Source organism: Mustela nivalis, assembly GCF_964662115.1.
Source record: "Mustela nivalis genome assembly, chromosome: 2".
Lineage (NCBI taxonomy): Eukaryota > Metazoa > Chordata > Mammalia > Carnivora > Mustelidae > Mustela > Mustela nivalis.
Window position 1 is genome coordinate 173880296 of NC_139021.1, and position 16554 is coordinate 173896849.

Sequence of the window (16554 nt, forward strand, 5' to 3'; positions counted from 1 at the left end):
GCTGTAGTGGGAGAGTTCACATGGGCCATGGCTGCTCCTGCTGCTCCAGGGGAATCCAGGCTGGGTGATGTCCTTCCTCCTTTGTCTGGATTAGAAGGACTCATCCTTGGCTGTTGGATAGCACCATCCCTCTTTTCCACTGTCTGTGTACACGTACCTATCTGAGGGGAGGTCTCAGGTACTGGGTCTCAGGAGACCAGGAAGCAGCCTTAAAGCTCAGTTTTGTTTTATCTGCACCTTGTGTTCCTGTGTTCTCAGCAAAAACACTGCTCATCTGAAGGAACAAAATCCCTCGCTGTTGTTTCCACCCACCCCCACTTCCAGAACTAGAAAATTTTACCTCAGTCAGACCTATTACCATGGATCTGCTCTCTGCTGGGCATTAATTTCCTTCTCCTTGGACATCTTTTGACTCTTCTCTTCCACGAGGCTGCCCTAGGCTGCCCGGGCTCATGCATCCCTCTCTCGTCTGCCTCCATAAGCCACAGAGTGTTTGCAGCTCACTTCCTAACTCGTCCCTTATTATACCGAAGTGGATGAACCCAGGTATCTGCATTCTCGCTTCCTGTAGATGGAGGGAACTTTTATTGGCCTCAGGCCATCTGGCCTCTACTGGGCCCCCCAGGAAATGCTTTTTTGGCTGGTTCAGCAAGGGGAAGTCTCTCCTCCCTAAGTAAAGGGACTAGATAATGTATTAGAAGCAGAAAAATTCCCCTCTCCTAAAAATGGAGGAACCTTGGGTCATCTCTGAGTGGGCAGGCATGACTGGATCTCTTGGCCCCGACTTATCCACAATACCTTCCTTCTCTTGTGGGTTCTCACCTGTTCCTGCCACCACTATCCCATTGGCCCAAATATGTGTGAATAACTCCTGTAGACTGACAAAAACCGTAACTGAATCTCATACAACTAGATCATGTGGCTAATGGGCTGCTGCTCACCTGTCTTCAGTTCATGTTTTATCACAGGGTCTTCCTCTATCCCGCTCCCTGTCTCCTTCCAGATGGTGGAGCATGGCCTCAGGGTTAATGGGTATAAGGCATTTGTTCTTTTCTTTTTTAAGGCTTACTTTATTTATTTGACAGAGAAAGACAAAGAACACAGGGGAAGTGGCAGGCAAAGGGCAGGAGAAGCAGGCTTCCCATTGAGCAGAGAGCACAATGTGGGGCTCAGTCTCAGGACCCTGAGCCAAAGGCAACTGCTTAACTGATTGAGCCATCCAGGCACCCCTGTTATGTTATATTATGTTATGTTATTTATTTATTTTACAGAGAGAGAAATCACAAGTAGGCAGAGAGGAGGCAGGTGGGGGTGGGGGGGGGGAAGCAGGCTCTCTGCTAAGCAGAGAGCCTGATGTGGGGCTCAATCCCAGGACCTTGAGATTGTGACCTGAGCCAAAGGCAGAGGCTTACCCACTGAGCCAACCCAGGTGCCCCATGTTATTTTTTTATAGTATTCTGGATGCTTGAATTATGTATTAAAAAAAGAGCCTTAAAAAGATAATGCAAATACACTTCATTACCCTAACTACCTCATGCTTTCACTTAGTTACACTGCCCCCAAGCACATTAATAGCATTTAATAACAAATAACTTGTGTATTCTTATCTTAAAATGTTGATTTTTGGCTTGAGTAAAGAACAATGGCGCACTCTATAGTGTTGTTCCAAAGTAACATCCAGGAGAGACATCCCATGTTCATGGACTGGAAGGCTTAACACAGGGAAGATGTCAAGTGTCTTCCCATTGTTCTGTGGGTTTCATGCAGTTCCTGTTAAAATACCAGCTAGGTTTTATGTAGATATAGATGAGATTATTTTAAAACTTACATAGAAGTTCCTTTAAATAGCTCAAAAAGTCTTGAGAAAGAAGAATAAGGTGGGAGAAATCACTGTACCTGATATTAATGGCTACTACATAGCTATAGTAATCAGATAGTGCTGTATTAGTAGAAGGATAGACATCAGATCAATGGACCAGAATTAAGAAACCAGAAGTGTATTTACATAAATTCACTCAACAGATTTTTCACGAAGGTGAAAAAACAATCCAACAGAGTTACAATAGACTTCTCAATAAGTGGCACTGGAGCAATTTAGTGTCCATAGGCAAAAAAATCAACCTTGAACTAAGTGTGACATGTTTTGCAAAAATTAACTCATATGGATTATGGACTTAAATATAAGCAGAAAAACTATAAAACTATTAGAAGAAAACAGAAGAAAATCTTGGGGACCTAGGGCTAGGCAAAGAGTTCTTAAACTTGAACCCGTCTAGGAGGCTAGCTACAAATGTTAAGTGTAAGGGTGGAGAGGCAGAACAGTTGGCTTGTTCTATGTTTGGAGATTTTCTTGTTCTTCAGGGCAGTAAAGAAGCAGTGAAGCATTGGTTGCTTTCTATTTCACACTGAGAATTGCATGATCATAATCATATTCCTTTACTGTCTTCCGTCTCCACAACTCTGGGCTCTGTAGAGGTCCTGATCCCCAAGGGGGACACATTCACCAGGAGAGCTAGTAAGGGGCCAATTGAACCCTATGGCTGCTGTCTGGGCACTTTGGTAGCCAGAAAGCAAGAGAAGGGTGATCAGCTTGTCAAGGGCAATTGCCTTGTCAGAAGGAGGAGGTAGGACTTCTTTCACACAATGGAGCCTGGAAGGAACATGAGTGTGACTCAGGTGACCCACTTACGTACCTCTTGGCACTTCTTACCCAACTGTGTCTTTGGATGGACAAAATAAGCAACTCCAACCTGAAAAAGATATGGTTACCATGGACTCGGATATCCCCAGGAATGAGGATTTGGGTCATGCCATTGGGTCAGCCATTGAGGAAATAGAAGAGTTGGAAGAGGACAAGGGGATTTAGAATGGGTAGTGAAGGAAGGGGACGATGAATATCAGTTGCAGCCCTGAGACCAACTGCAGCAGAGGCTGTAATCTGTCCGACTAACCTCCCTCTTCTATGTTTGCCTTTGGATGATTGATGTGATTTCATGGTAGCCACCCAAACTCATTGTGCTTGCATGATCATTCCTCCAATGTTTTCAGTGCCCGAATTGCTGCACTGGTCAACACCTTCCACCTGCATGCCATTGCTGTCACCACCAGGGGAAGTTTATCAGCTGGAAGGCCACCTCGAGCCAAGAGCTCTTTATACACCATCGCCCCAACAGCTGGCTATTGGTCAACCCCGTCCCAAACCTCCATCTTAGAGTTTGCTCTCACAGTACACTTTCGCTGCCAACTACCCCAGGTTGTGGATCCTCTACAAAGTGGACATGGAGAAATGGGGTAAGAATTGCAAAACCTTTTCTGGGATGCAGGATGAGACTGAGAAAGCCTTCCGATCGTGATGCAGAGCTGACAAAATCTCTGGTGGACCAACGGGGCAGTTCTAGAACAAAGGTTGCAGGTTGGAGGAGTCCCTGGGGGGGGGCAGAGATGGAGGGAAGCTCTTGTACCCCCACCTTGCGCAGTTATTGCGCAGGGCTTCCCAGAGAAGAGGGCTTGAAAGTTGAAGGATCAACAGCTGGAGGCTGTTGTGAACTGTGTTCCTTGAAGCTGCGCAGAGAATCCTTTTGTGAAGGGGGATCCGAATGGGCAACAATCCCGTGCCTGTCACTGGCCATGTTTTTCCCATGGCAGAGATAGGGCACAGGGCACATTTCAAGCCCCTGCTTCTGCCATGTCTGCTAACAGCTGATTGGCTAGAGCAAATCACATGGTCTAGCTCTGCCCACCTTAAGGTCGTGGCAGGGGGGCTATGCTACAGGGGAGTGAAGAATTAGGACCAATAATTAGGTCCGTACACGATCAAGCCTGGAGACCGTAGAGCTCTGGCCATGCCCATGACTATTATTACTACCGGTCCAGGAAACCAGATACCACAGACAACCCTCGGGAAGGGCAATCACTTGACTGAAAACCAAAAGTCAGATTTGGTACCTGGAAGTCAAAATTGCAGCTTCCAGATGGGAAAGGCCAGAGCACAGAGCTGCTCCCACAGCGTCACCCAAAGCCCCTGCAGGGCAGCTCTAGGCCAGTGGATCAATAGCAATTTGGGGTGCTGGGGGGCGCCATCTAAGTGACTGAACGTGATGAGAACCGGCTGCCTCCCGGTCCTTGGGGAAGCACGCGCACCATCCACTTAGTGCTGGAGCCTGGCCATTCTCTGGGCACTCCCATTCCTCTCCTGTCCCTCCTCCTCCAGCCAGGGCTGCTCCTGCCTCTCCCACCAGCTCCTCCTGTTCTGAGCGCTCCTGGGAGGATGGAGGCTGCAGGGCCACCCCCGGCCAGGAAGTGCTTGCTGGAGGCCCTGGAGAAGCTTTTCCCTCGCTTCTGCTTCCTCTGCTCCCTGGTGACCTACGCACTGCTGGGTGCTGCCCTCTTCTCGGCCATCGAGGGTGGCCAGAAGCTGGGGCCAAATGACCCAGACTTTGAGGAGTTCTTGGTGGAGCTCTGTGGCATCCTGAAATGCAACAGAACAGGTAGGTGGCTCCTCTGGGCGGGGTGGGCCCTCCTCCATGGGGGGAGGCAGCCCCCAGAGAGCAGCGGGCTGGGAGCCCTCAGCTTGTATCCTTCCCACCTCTGTGTGGGACCTTAGGCAAATGACTCCTCTCTGAGCCTCAGTTTTCCCCTCCATAAAACAGGGAAAACAAGAGTCTGTTAGGGTTGCTATGAAGAATGTAGGGAAAGCACTGAGCACCCAGTACGTGCTCGGGAAGGACCTGCTCCCTTCCCTTTGCCTCAGTTCCCAGCCCCACCCAGACGGACAGGTTCTGATGAGGATGGATTGCCAGAGATTTGATGAGGTTAGTTGGGGGCCATGGGTGACCAGACTTGGGGCTGGGGGTTCCTAGGTGCTCCTCTGACTCATGCCTGCCCATCCCCAGGACTCAGTCTACAGGAACTAGGATTCAAGGGACAATCAAACGGGGCTTGGCCCCCCAGGAGGAGCCACCTGGCCCTCTTCTCTCCCACTTCCTGTTCCCAGTGGCCTTTTCTACCTTTGGACTCAGGGGAGGGAATTGGTAACTTGGGTGCCTGGTTTCAATCCCGGTTGCTCCCCCAACTTGCTGTGTGACCTGAAGAAGAGCTGTTGCTGTCTCTGGGTCTCAGTGTGCTGGACGGTAGGGGCCCACAGTCTCAGGCCTGCCAATCATAGGGACCCTGTGGGAAGCAGATTAAGAACATGAAGCCTCTTGAAAAGGCACAAGGCACTTTTTCTGTCCTTACTGCATTTCATTTGTCTTGAGTCACGTAGTCCTGCTCTGCCTTGTTCCCCAAAGTTTGCAAATATGTATTTCACAGACCAAAATAAAAATATAGAGAGTCCACAAGTAAAAGACAAAGGAAAAACAGCCTCTACAAGTGAGGGGAAGGGTGTCCCTGGTGTGACAGGTAAGTCATCGGCTGCGCTGCTCACGGCTCCCCCTTGGACCGGACCTTGCTTCTCCAGCAGGCTTTCAGGAGGCAGAGCCTCTGCTTCATGGAGGGTCCTGCTCCTTCTCTCTGCATCTGTACCGGACGGACACACGCTGCTCAGTTGACCCAGGACATGTCCTCTGCCCCCCGCCCCTGCCCCCGCCAGGACACTGAGCCATCCCCAGCTCTGAAGGCAACAAGTTCAGAGCTTCCCAGACCTGATCAGGCATCAGAATCATCCAGGGAGCTTGTCTGAAATACACATTTCCAGGCTCTTCTCCAAACCCACTTAATCAGGATTTCCAGAGCTGGGCTGGGAATCTTACAACGTTTCCCTGGTGATTCTGACGGAGAGAATGCAATGGGAACACAGCACTGGGCCAACCCCATTTTGTGTTTGTTTTTTAAATAATCTCTGTGCCCAATGTGGGGCTCGAACTCATGGCCCTGAGATCAAGAGAGTTGCTTGCTCTTCTGACCGAGCCAGCCAGATGCCCCTCACACCCCGTTTTTTTTTTTACTAATTTTTGTTGGAGATTTAAATGCCCGGTAAGTGCAGACCCAGTGCGGAGCACATTCCTGCGTTATTGCACTTAGTCCTCACGCCACCCCCAGGGGCCTGAACTGACCCCTTTCACAGATTCAGAAACAAAGGGTCTGGGAGTTAAGCAGCTGGCCAAGGTCACAAACTATGACGTGGAGCCAAGGATTCCACCCCGGGCGTTGGACTCCAGACCCCCCTTGTCACCACATCATGCTCCCTCCCTGATGGGGAAGGGCTCGGAAAGAAGCATCCCGTCCACGGCTGTGGGAGCTACCCAGGGTCAGAGCCGGCTCTAGAATGTCCAGACTCCCGGCTCGGCACCCTTTCACATGAGCAGTGAGCTCCCGCCGCATGCCAGGGTCTCAGGATGGCTCTGAGGTCCCAAAGCCCACTGGCCACCCAGGCCAACAGAGCTATTTGGGAACCTCCCCGAGGAACTAGGGCCCCAGTCGTGCTCGGCTGGCCCAGGGTCAGATGCTGTGAAAGCCGTGGCTTCCCAGAAATCCTCAGGCGCCTCGGTGCCCACAGATCCCAGTACGAGTACCAAATGCCATCAGGCTTAATGACCTCCGGGAGTAGGGATGGTTTGTATCCATATAAGAGCTTGCATTTCATAAGACCCATTTTGTTTTCAATTCTCAAAACCTTGTGAAAGAGACTGAGCAGAAGTAGAATGCCCCTTTGCAAAGCGAAAGACAAGGTGGCTCAGAAATTTCTGGAAGCCCCCTTAGGCCACACAGCAATCCTGAGGCTGAGGTTGTGCCAGACCCCTGGGGGCCTCTCCCTGGGGGCTCCTCTCACAAAGGACAAGGCCTTGTCATCTCTGCAGGAACTAAGTGCAGAGACAGCAAAAGCAGAACCAGGTTTTGGCATTAAGGAGCCACAAGGCAGGGGGGTCCTGTTCCTTAGGGAAGACCCCTGCACGTGGTGGGACCTGTCTTGAGCAAAACCCACTTCCTCACTCTGGTCCTCTCTTTCCCCAGTGGAGGAAGGCAGGAAACGGGACCTCGGGGTGCTGCTGCAGAAGGTGAAGCCCCACTGGTTTAACGGGTTTGCAGACTGGTCCTTCCTGAGCTCGCTCTTTTTCTGCTGCACAGTGATCAGCACCGTGGGTAAGTCCCAGGGCAAGGGCAGGCCTGGGGGGAGATGTCAGGGGAGCAAGAGGGAGCGGGGGGAGGCTGGGGCGCCTTGGTGGGGAGGTGGAATATTCAGTTCATTTGGTCAAGTAATGGTGCAGGAGGGCCGGCCCTGTGCCGGGTCCGCCGGGCCGAGGGGCCACGTAAATCTGCAGGACTGTGCTCCCTGCTAAGACGGCGGGGGGTGGGGGTGGAATTTGGAAGGACTGCCCTCCCTTCTGGTGGGTGCAGCCCCTTGCCCCTGGTGGAGGCCCCAGGGAGCAAGGTGTGGGTTGCCTTTCAGTCCCCTTCTGCCCCTTGGCTGAATGTTCTTGTACGAAACACCTCCTGCCAGTGGTACCCGCCGGCCCAGGCTCCCGGGCGACCGGATGTGGTCAGCCTGAGATGTATTCGGGGTATCGTCGGGGTGCAGCATAAGGGCAGCTGCCCCAGGCTCGGGGTGGCCCAAGAGGCGACACTTTAATGGTAAAAACATTTTTAAAGGCTCCCAGGAGGGGATGACGGCCAGGCTGAGTCAGGGAGAGCAGGAGGCGCCAGTGTTGGGGAACGTGGGCGTGAAGAGGCCACTCCAGGCCTGGTGTGGACAAAGGCCCAGGAACAGAAGGAATGGCGGGCATTGTAAGGAGGTTCATTAGGGGTGACGAGAGGTGGGAGGGAGAGGAGGGCCCAGGCCACGGGAAGACCCAGCAAGCTGGGCTAAGGAGTTTGGCTTCATCCTGAGGGCAGTGGGAATGTCCTTTAAACGAGGGACGAACACGGTAGCGCAGCGTTCCAGAAAGATCACCGCAGCTGTAGCATGGGGTGGGGGTGGGGGATAAGAAAGGGTAAGACTGGCAGCAGGGAGAGCAGTGGGGGGCTTCTGTGGCGGCCTGTGTGAGCGAGGACGGACCCTCAGCCAGGACAGTGGTCACGGGGACAGAGAAGAGGGGCGGGTTGGAGGAAGTCTTTGCAGGAAAGTCTGCAGAGTTCGGATACCTGCGGGATGAGGAGAACATCAGTCTCTAGCTCTGCTGAGTGGGACCGACAGGCTGCGGGGAGGGTGGGGAAGACCCTGCAATGATTCGGGGCCAGTCAAGGTCAAGTCTCCAGGGGAGCTTCCAAGGGGAGACATGTAGCCTTGCTGGAAATGTGGGTCTGAGGCTCAGCGGTCTGGGCAAGATTGCGGAGCTGGGTTTCAGAGTCACCAGCATATAGATGATAACTGACTCCCAGGGGAACAGAAGGGAGCACCGAAGGCGGGAGGCGTGGTGTGGGGAGGGGCGCTGGTGCCCCAGGACTGGGAGCGCCGACAGTGAGGTGAGGGAGGAGGAAGGGCTGCGGTGGTAATGAGGACCAACAGCTACCCTCGGGGCACTAAGCTGCCTCTTTTAAGGCTCAGAGAGGTCTTATGAATCAGGTGGGGGAGCCTGAGCCCAGAGAGGTGTTGTTAGGGGCCAAGGCCACACAGTGAGTAGAGCGGGTGCCCATGAATAGGCCTCGAGACTCCAAGTCCGGTGCTCTTTCCCTAGACGAGCCTGCCAGGCTTGCAGGCCCATGGGGGTGCTGCAGGGATGCTGCCCAGCCCCGCCCAGGGAGCCCCAGGGAGAGTCTTCCTGTGCCTGGGGCGCAGGGGCAGCTCAGATTCCCAGAGAGACGTTATGTCTGGCCGGAGTTGATGCCAGGGCCTGGAAGGAAAGGCGCTTGGAGAGAAGGAGCCCGCCTCACCCCATTCCCTGCACTTTCTTAAGTGCGTCTTCAGCCCCAAAGCAAGGATTCCTTATGTGCAAATCATTGACCCAGGGCAGTCCTTTCACAGCCCAGGGTAGAGGGGAGGGTGTGGGGCAGAGCTGACCCCTACAGTGCCCACGTGCTCATTTAAAGAGGGCCCCAGGGGTGCCTGGGTGGCTCAGTCATGAAGGATCTGCCTTTGGCTCAGGTCATGATCCCAGGGTCATGGGATCGAGCCCCGCATTGGGCTCCCTGCTCAGCAGGAAGCCTGCTTCTCCCTCTCCCACTCCCCCTGCTTGTGTTCTCTCTCTTGCTGTGTCTCTCTCTGTCAAATAAATAAATAAATAATCTTTTAGAAAGAGGGGGAGCCCAAATCCTCTTCTTGGGGGCTGCACAAAGTGTGGTCTCCTGGGGGACAGCAGAAACAGACAGGAGTGGGGGGGGGGCATGGCAGGAGCAGTGACCTCCTGAGCTAGGGACCTGGGGCTGCTCTTACACTTGGGTGCTGTGTCCCTGGGCCCCCCTCTGAGGATGCTTGAGGGACTAAGGGCCCCTGGCTTCCCTCCGCAGCGCTGCAGCAGGCTGGGACAGGTGGGAGGGGCCGCGCCAGGGCTGGCAGGAGTCTCCCCAGCTGGGGATGGGGGCCCAGGAGGGCAGGTGGTGAGGCCGCCCCCAGCCAAGGCTCAGGAGCTCCTGGGTCAGCATCCGCACTGGGAGTGTGGCCCACGGCCCCTCTCGGCCAGTGAAAATGCCCTGGGGCCCAGTTCCTCATTCAAGAGAGTACCAGTCCCTGAGAGGGATGGGCCTACAAGGGTCGCAGAGCCCTGGCCTGTGGCTGTGGGCTGGGGCTGCAGCCCCTTTGCATGTGGGGAGTGGACCCGCTGGACAGGCGTGGACCCTGGAGACTGGCCGTCTGGGGTCAGCGGTGTGACCATCAGGGAGCGATGTGGCCCTTCTGACTCCCTTGTGGGTAACGCCTCCCAGGCCTGCCTTGCAGGTCACCGTGAGGATAAGTGTAGGTGACGCCAGGATCCGCTCAGCTGCCGCTCACGGAAAATCCAACCCAACCGGCTTCAACCGCAGGGAGAACACGTTCCCTCCGGAGTAAGAAGTCCGTGGAGGCAGCTCCGGGGCCTGTCCACGTGCGGCTCGGCCGTGGCCTCGAGCCTCAGGTCCTCTCCCATCCTGCTTAGCGGCTCATCAGGTCACCTGAGTCCACTCGGGTCGCGCGGCACTGCATGTGCGGCCGAGAAGGGGCTGGCCGTCCCCACCAGCAAAGAAACCCTTCCTAGAAACCCCCCCACACCTGAGTCAGTCCTGGCAGATGACCAGAAGGACCTAGACCAGTTGGATCTATCTCTAAATCGGGGGTGGGGGAGCAGCGGTACCCCAGGAAAAATGAAGGAATAGTTGCTGGAGCGAACACCCCGCGTCTGCGGCGACAGCTTCACGGATGGACGCGAGTTTGTGCTCGAGCGCGCCCCCAGGTGGCTCCTTTCAGAGCCGGGCTCTTCCCCTCCCGGGGGCTACCGGCAGGGAGGGACCGGCCGAAAGAACACCGCTAACTACCGCCCTACTGGGCAATTCCCAGCACGGGGCATGGTGTGTCCAGCCTTTAGATGCACGATCTTATCTAAGCCTCATGACACGACCGGCCTAGGGGGCAGGAGCTGTGCCATTTAGCGGCGAGCTGAGGCTCTGGAGAGGGAGCTCAGAGCCCCCAAGGCAAGGCCTTTCCAGAGACCCACAGCTCAGTGGAGCAGCAGTGGTGGGGAAGCAGCAGCCTCAAGGAAGGTAGTGGAGATGAGCAAAGGGGTTCAGTTTGTTTTCCTTTTCCTGGAGAACTTCAGGGGATTAACCTAATGCCGGCTTTCTGGGCAGGCACCGTGGACGTCTCGAGCTAGATGATTCTTCATGGTAGGGGCTGTCCTGGGCATTGTAGGAAGATTAGCGGCATCCCTGGTCCCTACCCACCTGAGGGCCCTACTTCTTCTCCTGCTGTCTCCACATTGTCAAATGTCCCCTGGGAGGCAAAATTTTCCCCAATGAGAACTGATCGAATGCAGTGGTCTCTGGACCCGTTAGCATGCATGAGCATCACCTGGGAACCTATTAGAAATGAGAATGAATTCTCAGGCCCCATCCTAGACCTGCTGAGCTGGAAACTATAGGTGTGGGGCCCAGAAATCTGTATTTAGTAAGTTCTCCAGGTGATGCTGATGCACGCCGATGTTTGCAAAGCACTGATGCGATTCGACGGTTCTCAGCTCTGGCTGCACATTGCCTGGCTATCTTTTATGAGCTCCCAAGCCTGGACCCCGAGGCAATCAAGTCAGAGTCTCTAGGGACAAACCCAGGCCTCCGTATTTTTCAGAGCTCTCCAGGTGATTCTAATGGGAGCCCAGGCTGTGAACCACTGATCTAATGGAAATGCATTATCTTGGTTTAAGTCCCAAGAAAGCGAGGCTACCATCAAATCAATTAGGACATCATGCTGTCCGGTAATTACAACAGGAAGAGGATGTTGGGGAGGTTCTCCGCTGCCTGTGATCAATAACAGTGTTTGAAGTGCTTCCTGCCCTCCATCTCTGGGCCACCCTTTAATGCACCTGGCCTTGATGGGGAAAAAGGGACACCTGGCAGGTGTGAGGTTGGTCAGTCCCCAGGCATTTCCGACTGGGTCAGTCTCCTTGGATTAGAAAGTAAAGTGTGTGGGGGCTCTTCGGGGGCTCAGTCTGTTAAGCTGCGGACTCCTGATCTCAGGGTCAGGAGTTCAAGCCCCACATTGGACTCCATGCTGGGCGTGGAGCCTACTTAAAAAGAAAGAAAGTAAGTAAAGTGCATGGGTTATTAAATACTCACAGCCTAAGTGGAGTGGGCTGACCGTACTGGAATATATGAATACATTATAAGAAATGATAGGATTTTCCGTTATGCATCTCAGCATTCAATAATGGGTACAGTTAATACAATTTCCTTCACAGGGGCCGCATACTCTCTCAGATTTGCTTCCTTGAAACGTTTTCTGAAAAATGGCATAGCTCCTAGACTCAACGTGTTCTACCTCGAGGCGGCCACCTCTAGTTTAAACCCGCTAAATTCACCCTTGCCAAGGAGAACACTGGTGGGGGGGGCAGGTGGACAGGGAAGCCTTCAGCTGAGGGGTGCACGCCCTTGTCGGCTTGGAGCTGTGCCACCGCAGACACAGACCCTGACTTCCCTGTTCTTTGTCCACTAAATAATGGTAATAATGATGGTTGTTGACATTAGGGATTTTGCAGTGCAGGGAATTTTCACTCTAAGAGGCGCTTTATTCTAGCAGTGGGATGTTCTTTTCCTTAAAATAGATCTGATGCTGGGACCCTATCCTAGAAGCCGAGAGGTTTCCACTGTGGAGTGTCTCCTGACTTGCCTGGGGGTGCACAAGAACCCAAGGGGCTTGTCCACCATCTAGAAAACAGGGTGGCCCCCCTCTCTGGGCCCTCATGGCTGCTGGGGACCTGCTAAGCACTGGTGGCTTTGGCCCAAGCATCTTCGTTGACACCCGGGGCTCCATGGTCAGGTCTGAGCTCCTTTCCCTCCACAAGAGGCTCCAGGTGCCCTCATCCCTCATGGTCCCTGCTCCAGAGAATCTTTCCATACCTTCCTTCATGGCTGGAGGGACCAACTGCCCAGTTTGCCTGGGACTGCCACAGTTTTAGCCCAGAAACCCCTCAGTCCTAGGCAAACTGGGCAGATGGTCATCCCAGCCGTGGCCCACCTGTGCTCCTCTTCTCCACCTTCCCGTTCAAGACCACACCCCCACCTTCATTGCCTCAGTGCTTCTTGGCTTTTACGACGCCCGGACAGGGCTCTGAGGCCACTTGTGCAACCTCTTCTCCTAGAGGCGACGGCCGGAGATGCTGGAGCCCCTCAGGGAAAAGGAAACAGAGGCATTTGGAATCCTTGGCATTGTCTCAGCAAGCCCTGAAACAAGCCTGGGTTTCTGGTGGGAGGGTTAGCCCATCAGACGTGGCCCCCATTCCTGTCCCCTGGTGTATACACCTGTTGGGTCCTCACAATCCTATGGATGGCGGAGAGCTAAGCTCAAGGCCTTGCTTTCTTCTCAGCTAGGAGCCCTAACGGGCAGGACCTCTGCCCGTTTCCCACTGTACCCCCAAGCCCACCCGTAAGTGCCAGGCATGAAGTAGGTGCTCAATAAAGGCGAGTCCAGGAGGAGCGCCTTGTTCTAATCGCTCATGGGACAGTGTGCTCTTTTATGTTCTGTGGTTGATCTCCACCTGCCACAGCGAGCTCACCAGGGTGGCTACGTGATTCACATCTGCCTCTCTCCCTACACCAGAAGCTCGGCGAGGTGGGATTCCGTATCTGCTCTGCTCACCACGGTGTCCCCAGCGCATGCAGTAAGCACTCAACGTGTACATACGCTATGAGGGCACATTCAGATTGAACTGCCCCTGCCACCAAATGCCACCAATGTGCCTCGTGGAATCAGCCAAGGGGGGTGTGGAGTGCTCTCGGATGGATGCCAACCGATGAGCCCGTTTGAGGTCCGCAGCGTTCTCCTGGGACCCTGGTGTTGTGGGGGCCCGGATGCGTGTCTGCCGCTGGAAGGCAGAGCCTGAGGCCAGAGCTGGCCACCGGGAGCCGGGAGCCGGGGCTGGGGTTTAGCCAGCCAGAGGAGCAAGTGCTCTCGCGTCAATTTGCATAATTGGCCTAGGCTTTTCTGTATTAATCATCCTTTATGACATCAAAAATTAAACACAGGCATTTAATACAAAAGCATTTCCCTCACTCTGTTGAGGTCACTGAGCTCGTTCCCTCCAGAAGCTCCTGCTGCCTGGCCCGTGGGGTTTGAGGCCTCTCTGTTCTGGCCCCGCAGTCGATGGGAGGGTCGGGGCTGGGGTGATGGGAGGGGGGCGGCGCCTGAAGAGCGCGGAAAAGCCTCAGCCCACCCTCCCTTTGCTTGGCTGACTGGTTTGTAAGAATGGCAAGGTTCTACCCCCTTGGGTGCTCCAATGCCGGTGTGACAAGTCTAAGGGCTTGACTGCCAACTCCGCTCTTCGTCCTGAATGCTCTTGGCTGGGTTGCTCCATTTCTCCAAGCCTCAGTTTCCCCACCTGTGAACGGTGAGAACATCTGCCTCTGCAGGTGGGGCGCTGCCAGCCCACAGTAAGCATGACCGGCAGCGTGGATCAGCCTGAGCTTGGGGACGCCGGCATTTCTCAGCCTCGCCCGACGGGTCGGGCCCTGGTCTCACGTCATCCTTCCGGGGGGTCAATATACAAAGCGGGGGTTGCCGCCCTGTGTTATGGGCAAGAAACTTGACCACGTGAGCGCAAGCCAAGTAAGGTTCTAGTAAATGGCAGAGCTGGGATTCGAGCCCAGGTTGGTAAGAGTCTTGATGCTGGGATCCTTACCACTTCACTAGCGTTTGTGAACAGGTTGGTCTAATCTACTAAACCTCAGTGGCTCCGAGGGCAGCAACTTGTGTCTCACACCTTCCATCCTTCCACTGTCCCTCATGCTATGTACACTGCTGTACACTGTTGGCGTATACTAAAGGCCCATTATGGAGGAACTAATAAAGGAGGGGGCCAGACATCCCGGGGAGGACAAGGGTGGCTTCTTCAAAACAGGTGCTTTTGTGGAGGATGGAGGAGGAGGTGGTCCTGATGGCAGAGCCGACCCCCGCCTCCCCCCTCCTGCCATGTCGATGTTTAGAAATGGCCGCGGCAGAGTGAAAAGCGATCAGCTCACCCCCAGACATGCTTGTCCCCCCTGCCAAGGACGTCTTGGGTCCAAGATCCGGACATGCCATGCTCCTTCTAAAGAGAAGCTGAGTCTCCCCTGTCACTGCCCCCAGCAAAGCAAGCCCAAGGCCAGATGGCGCCGGTGAATGCATTAAGATGAGTATTTTCAAACACATTGCGTAAACAAGGAAGAGAAATGGCAGAAGGTCTCTCGAAAGCTTTTTCGGGGGAGGGGGAAGAGCAGACAGGCACTACTGGGCTCTGTGCTCTCTTGCAGGTTACGGCCACATCTACCCCGTCACCAGGCTCGGCAAATATCTGTGCATGCTCTACGCACTCTTTGGCATCCCCCTGATGTTCCTCGTCCTCACGGACATGGGTGACATCTTGGCCACCCTCCTGTCTACATCTTACAATCGGTTCCAAAAACTCCCGTTCTTCCCGCCTCCCCTTCGCCGGTGGTGCTCCCGCCTGCTCTGCAGAAGGCCGGCCACCAAGCCCGCGGCCGAAGCTGTCCCCAGGATCGTCATAGACGCCCAAGAGCTTCCGGGTCCCAAACCTGGCCCGTGTCCCTCCGCCCCAAGCAGCAACACGGATCTGTTCGAGAGACTTCTTGCACGAGAGACACAGAACACGCTGCCCCCACCCCCGCGGGCCGTGGAGAGGAGTAACTCGTGCCCCGAGCTGGTGTCAGGACGACTCTCCTACTCGGTCATCAGCAACCTGGATCAGGTGGGACGACAGGTGGAGGAACTGGACGTGCCCCTCCCGGTCGTCGTCCTCCTCGTGTTCGCCTACATTTGCTGTGCGGCCGCCGTCCTCCCCATCTGGGAGAAGCAGCTGGACTTCGAGAACGCCTTCTATTTCTGCTTCGTCACGCTGACCACCATTGGGTTCGGGGACACCGTTTTAGAGCACCCCCATTTCTTCTTGTTCTTCTCCATTTATATCATCATTGGGATGGAGATCGTGTGCATTGCTTTCAAGTTGGTGCAAAACAGGCTGGTTCACATCTACAAAAATTTCATGCTGTTCTTGGCAAAAGGGGTATTTTACCAGCCTGTTAAAAAGTGAGATCTCTGCCATCTCTTGTGTGACAGACGCCGGCCAGAGCTGGTCTCTTCACGTTGTCTTTTGGGGTCCAGGGTCGTTAGAACTGGTGTCCCTGCAGCCTGTCCCCTGAGACCTTGGGGCTTAGAGACAAATCCTGCATGAGGGCTGATTTTGGTCCTGACGCCCAGCGGAAGCGTGGTCAATGCCCTTCATATCAAAACATTAGACAGAAACTATCACCATCCTCCAAAGCCCGGTTAATGGGAGCCTCGTCTTCATTTTTCAAACGTCCCATCTGTTGTAGAGGAAAATACCTTACGAATGTCATAGCTTCTCTTGAGTCACCAGGAAAAAACCACCTTTGCTCTTGCAGTTTGTACTTTCAGCTCAGTTAAAATCTGCCCGAGCTCCTCCCTCTTCACCCTTGATGAAATGGCGAATCTGCCCGTCCTCTTCCTCTTGAACGGCTTCCCGGATGTGTGCAAGGTCAGCCCAATCCCAGCCCACGCAAGATACATTGAGGCCAGGGTGGGATTGTCACCTGTGTCCCCATGGGCCTGGGATACTCTGACTGCTGGATTCTGTACAGACCAGTGTTCTCACTCAGGTGGAAAGCTGGTGCTTCCTGAGTGAGGAGCGCGTGCAAATGTTGATCCTTCGGCGGGGATGACTGGTACAGGAGGGGCCGGCTCTCAGCGGGGGGATACGCGCCTGAGCTGTTCCTGACTGAGTTGGCACGTGAATGAGCTAGGCTGTGTAGCAGATGCTGTGGGTGCCCCACTCTTATGCCCTGGCACTCCAGCTTCCTTTGCCCGAGGAGTGTTCCTCGTCCCTAAAGCATGGGCGTAGGCGGGGCAGGCTAGAAGTGTCAGGGGTGAGCCCTCCTGGGTGTACCCCGCGGCCAACAGCTGAGGAGCAGGTGGGTGGATGGTACCCA

At 54.5% G+C, this 16554-nt stretch overlaps 1 protein-coding gene across 1 annotated transcript; it reads left to right on the forward strand.

Moving 5' to 3' along the window:
* Positions 1–4267: 4267 nt before the first annotated feature.
* On the forward strand, positions 4268–15638 carry KCNK18 (potassium two pore domain channel subfamily K member 18; the record flags this gene model as incomplete). Its single annotated transcript, XM_082720241.1, has 3 exons — positions 4268–4487; positions 6952–7080; positions 14842–15638. The coding sequence occupies 3 exons, from the start codon at positions 4268–4270 to the stop codon at positions 15636–15638; spliced, it is 1146 nt and encodes a 381-aa protein (XP_082576367.1).
* Positions 15639–16554: the final 916 nt, after the last annotated feature.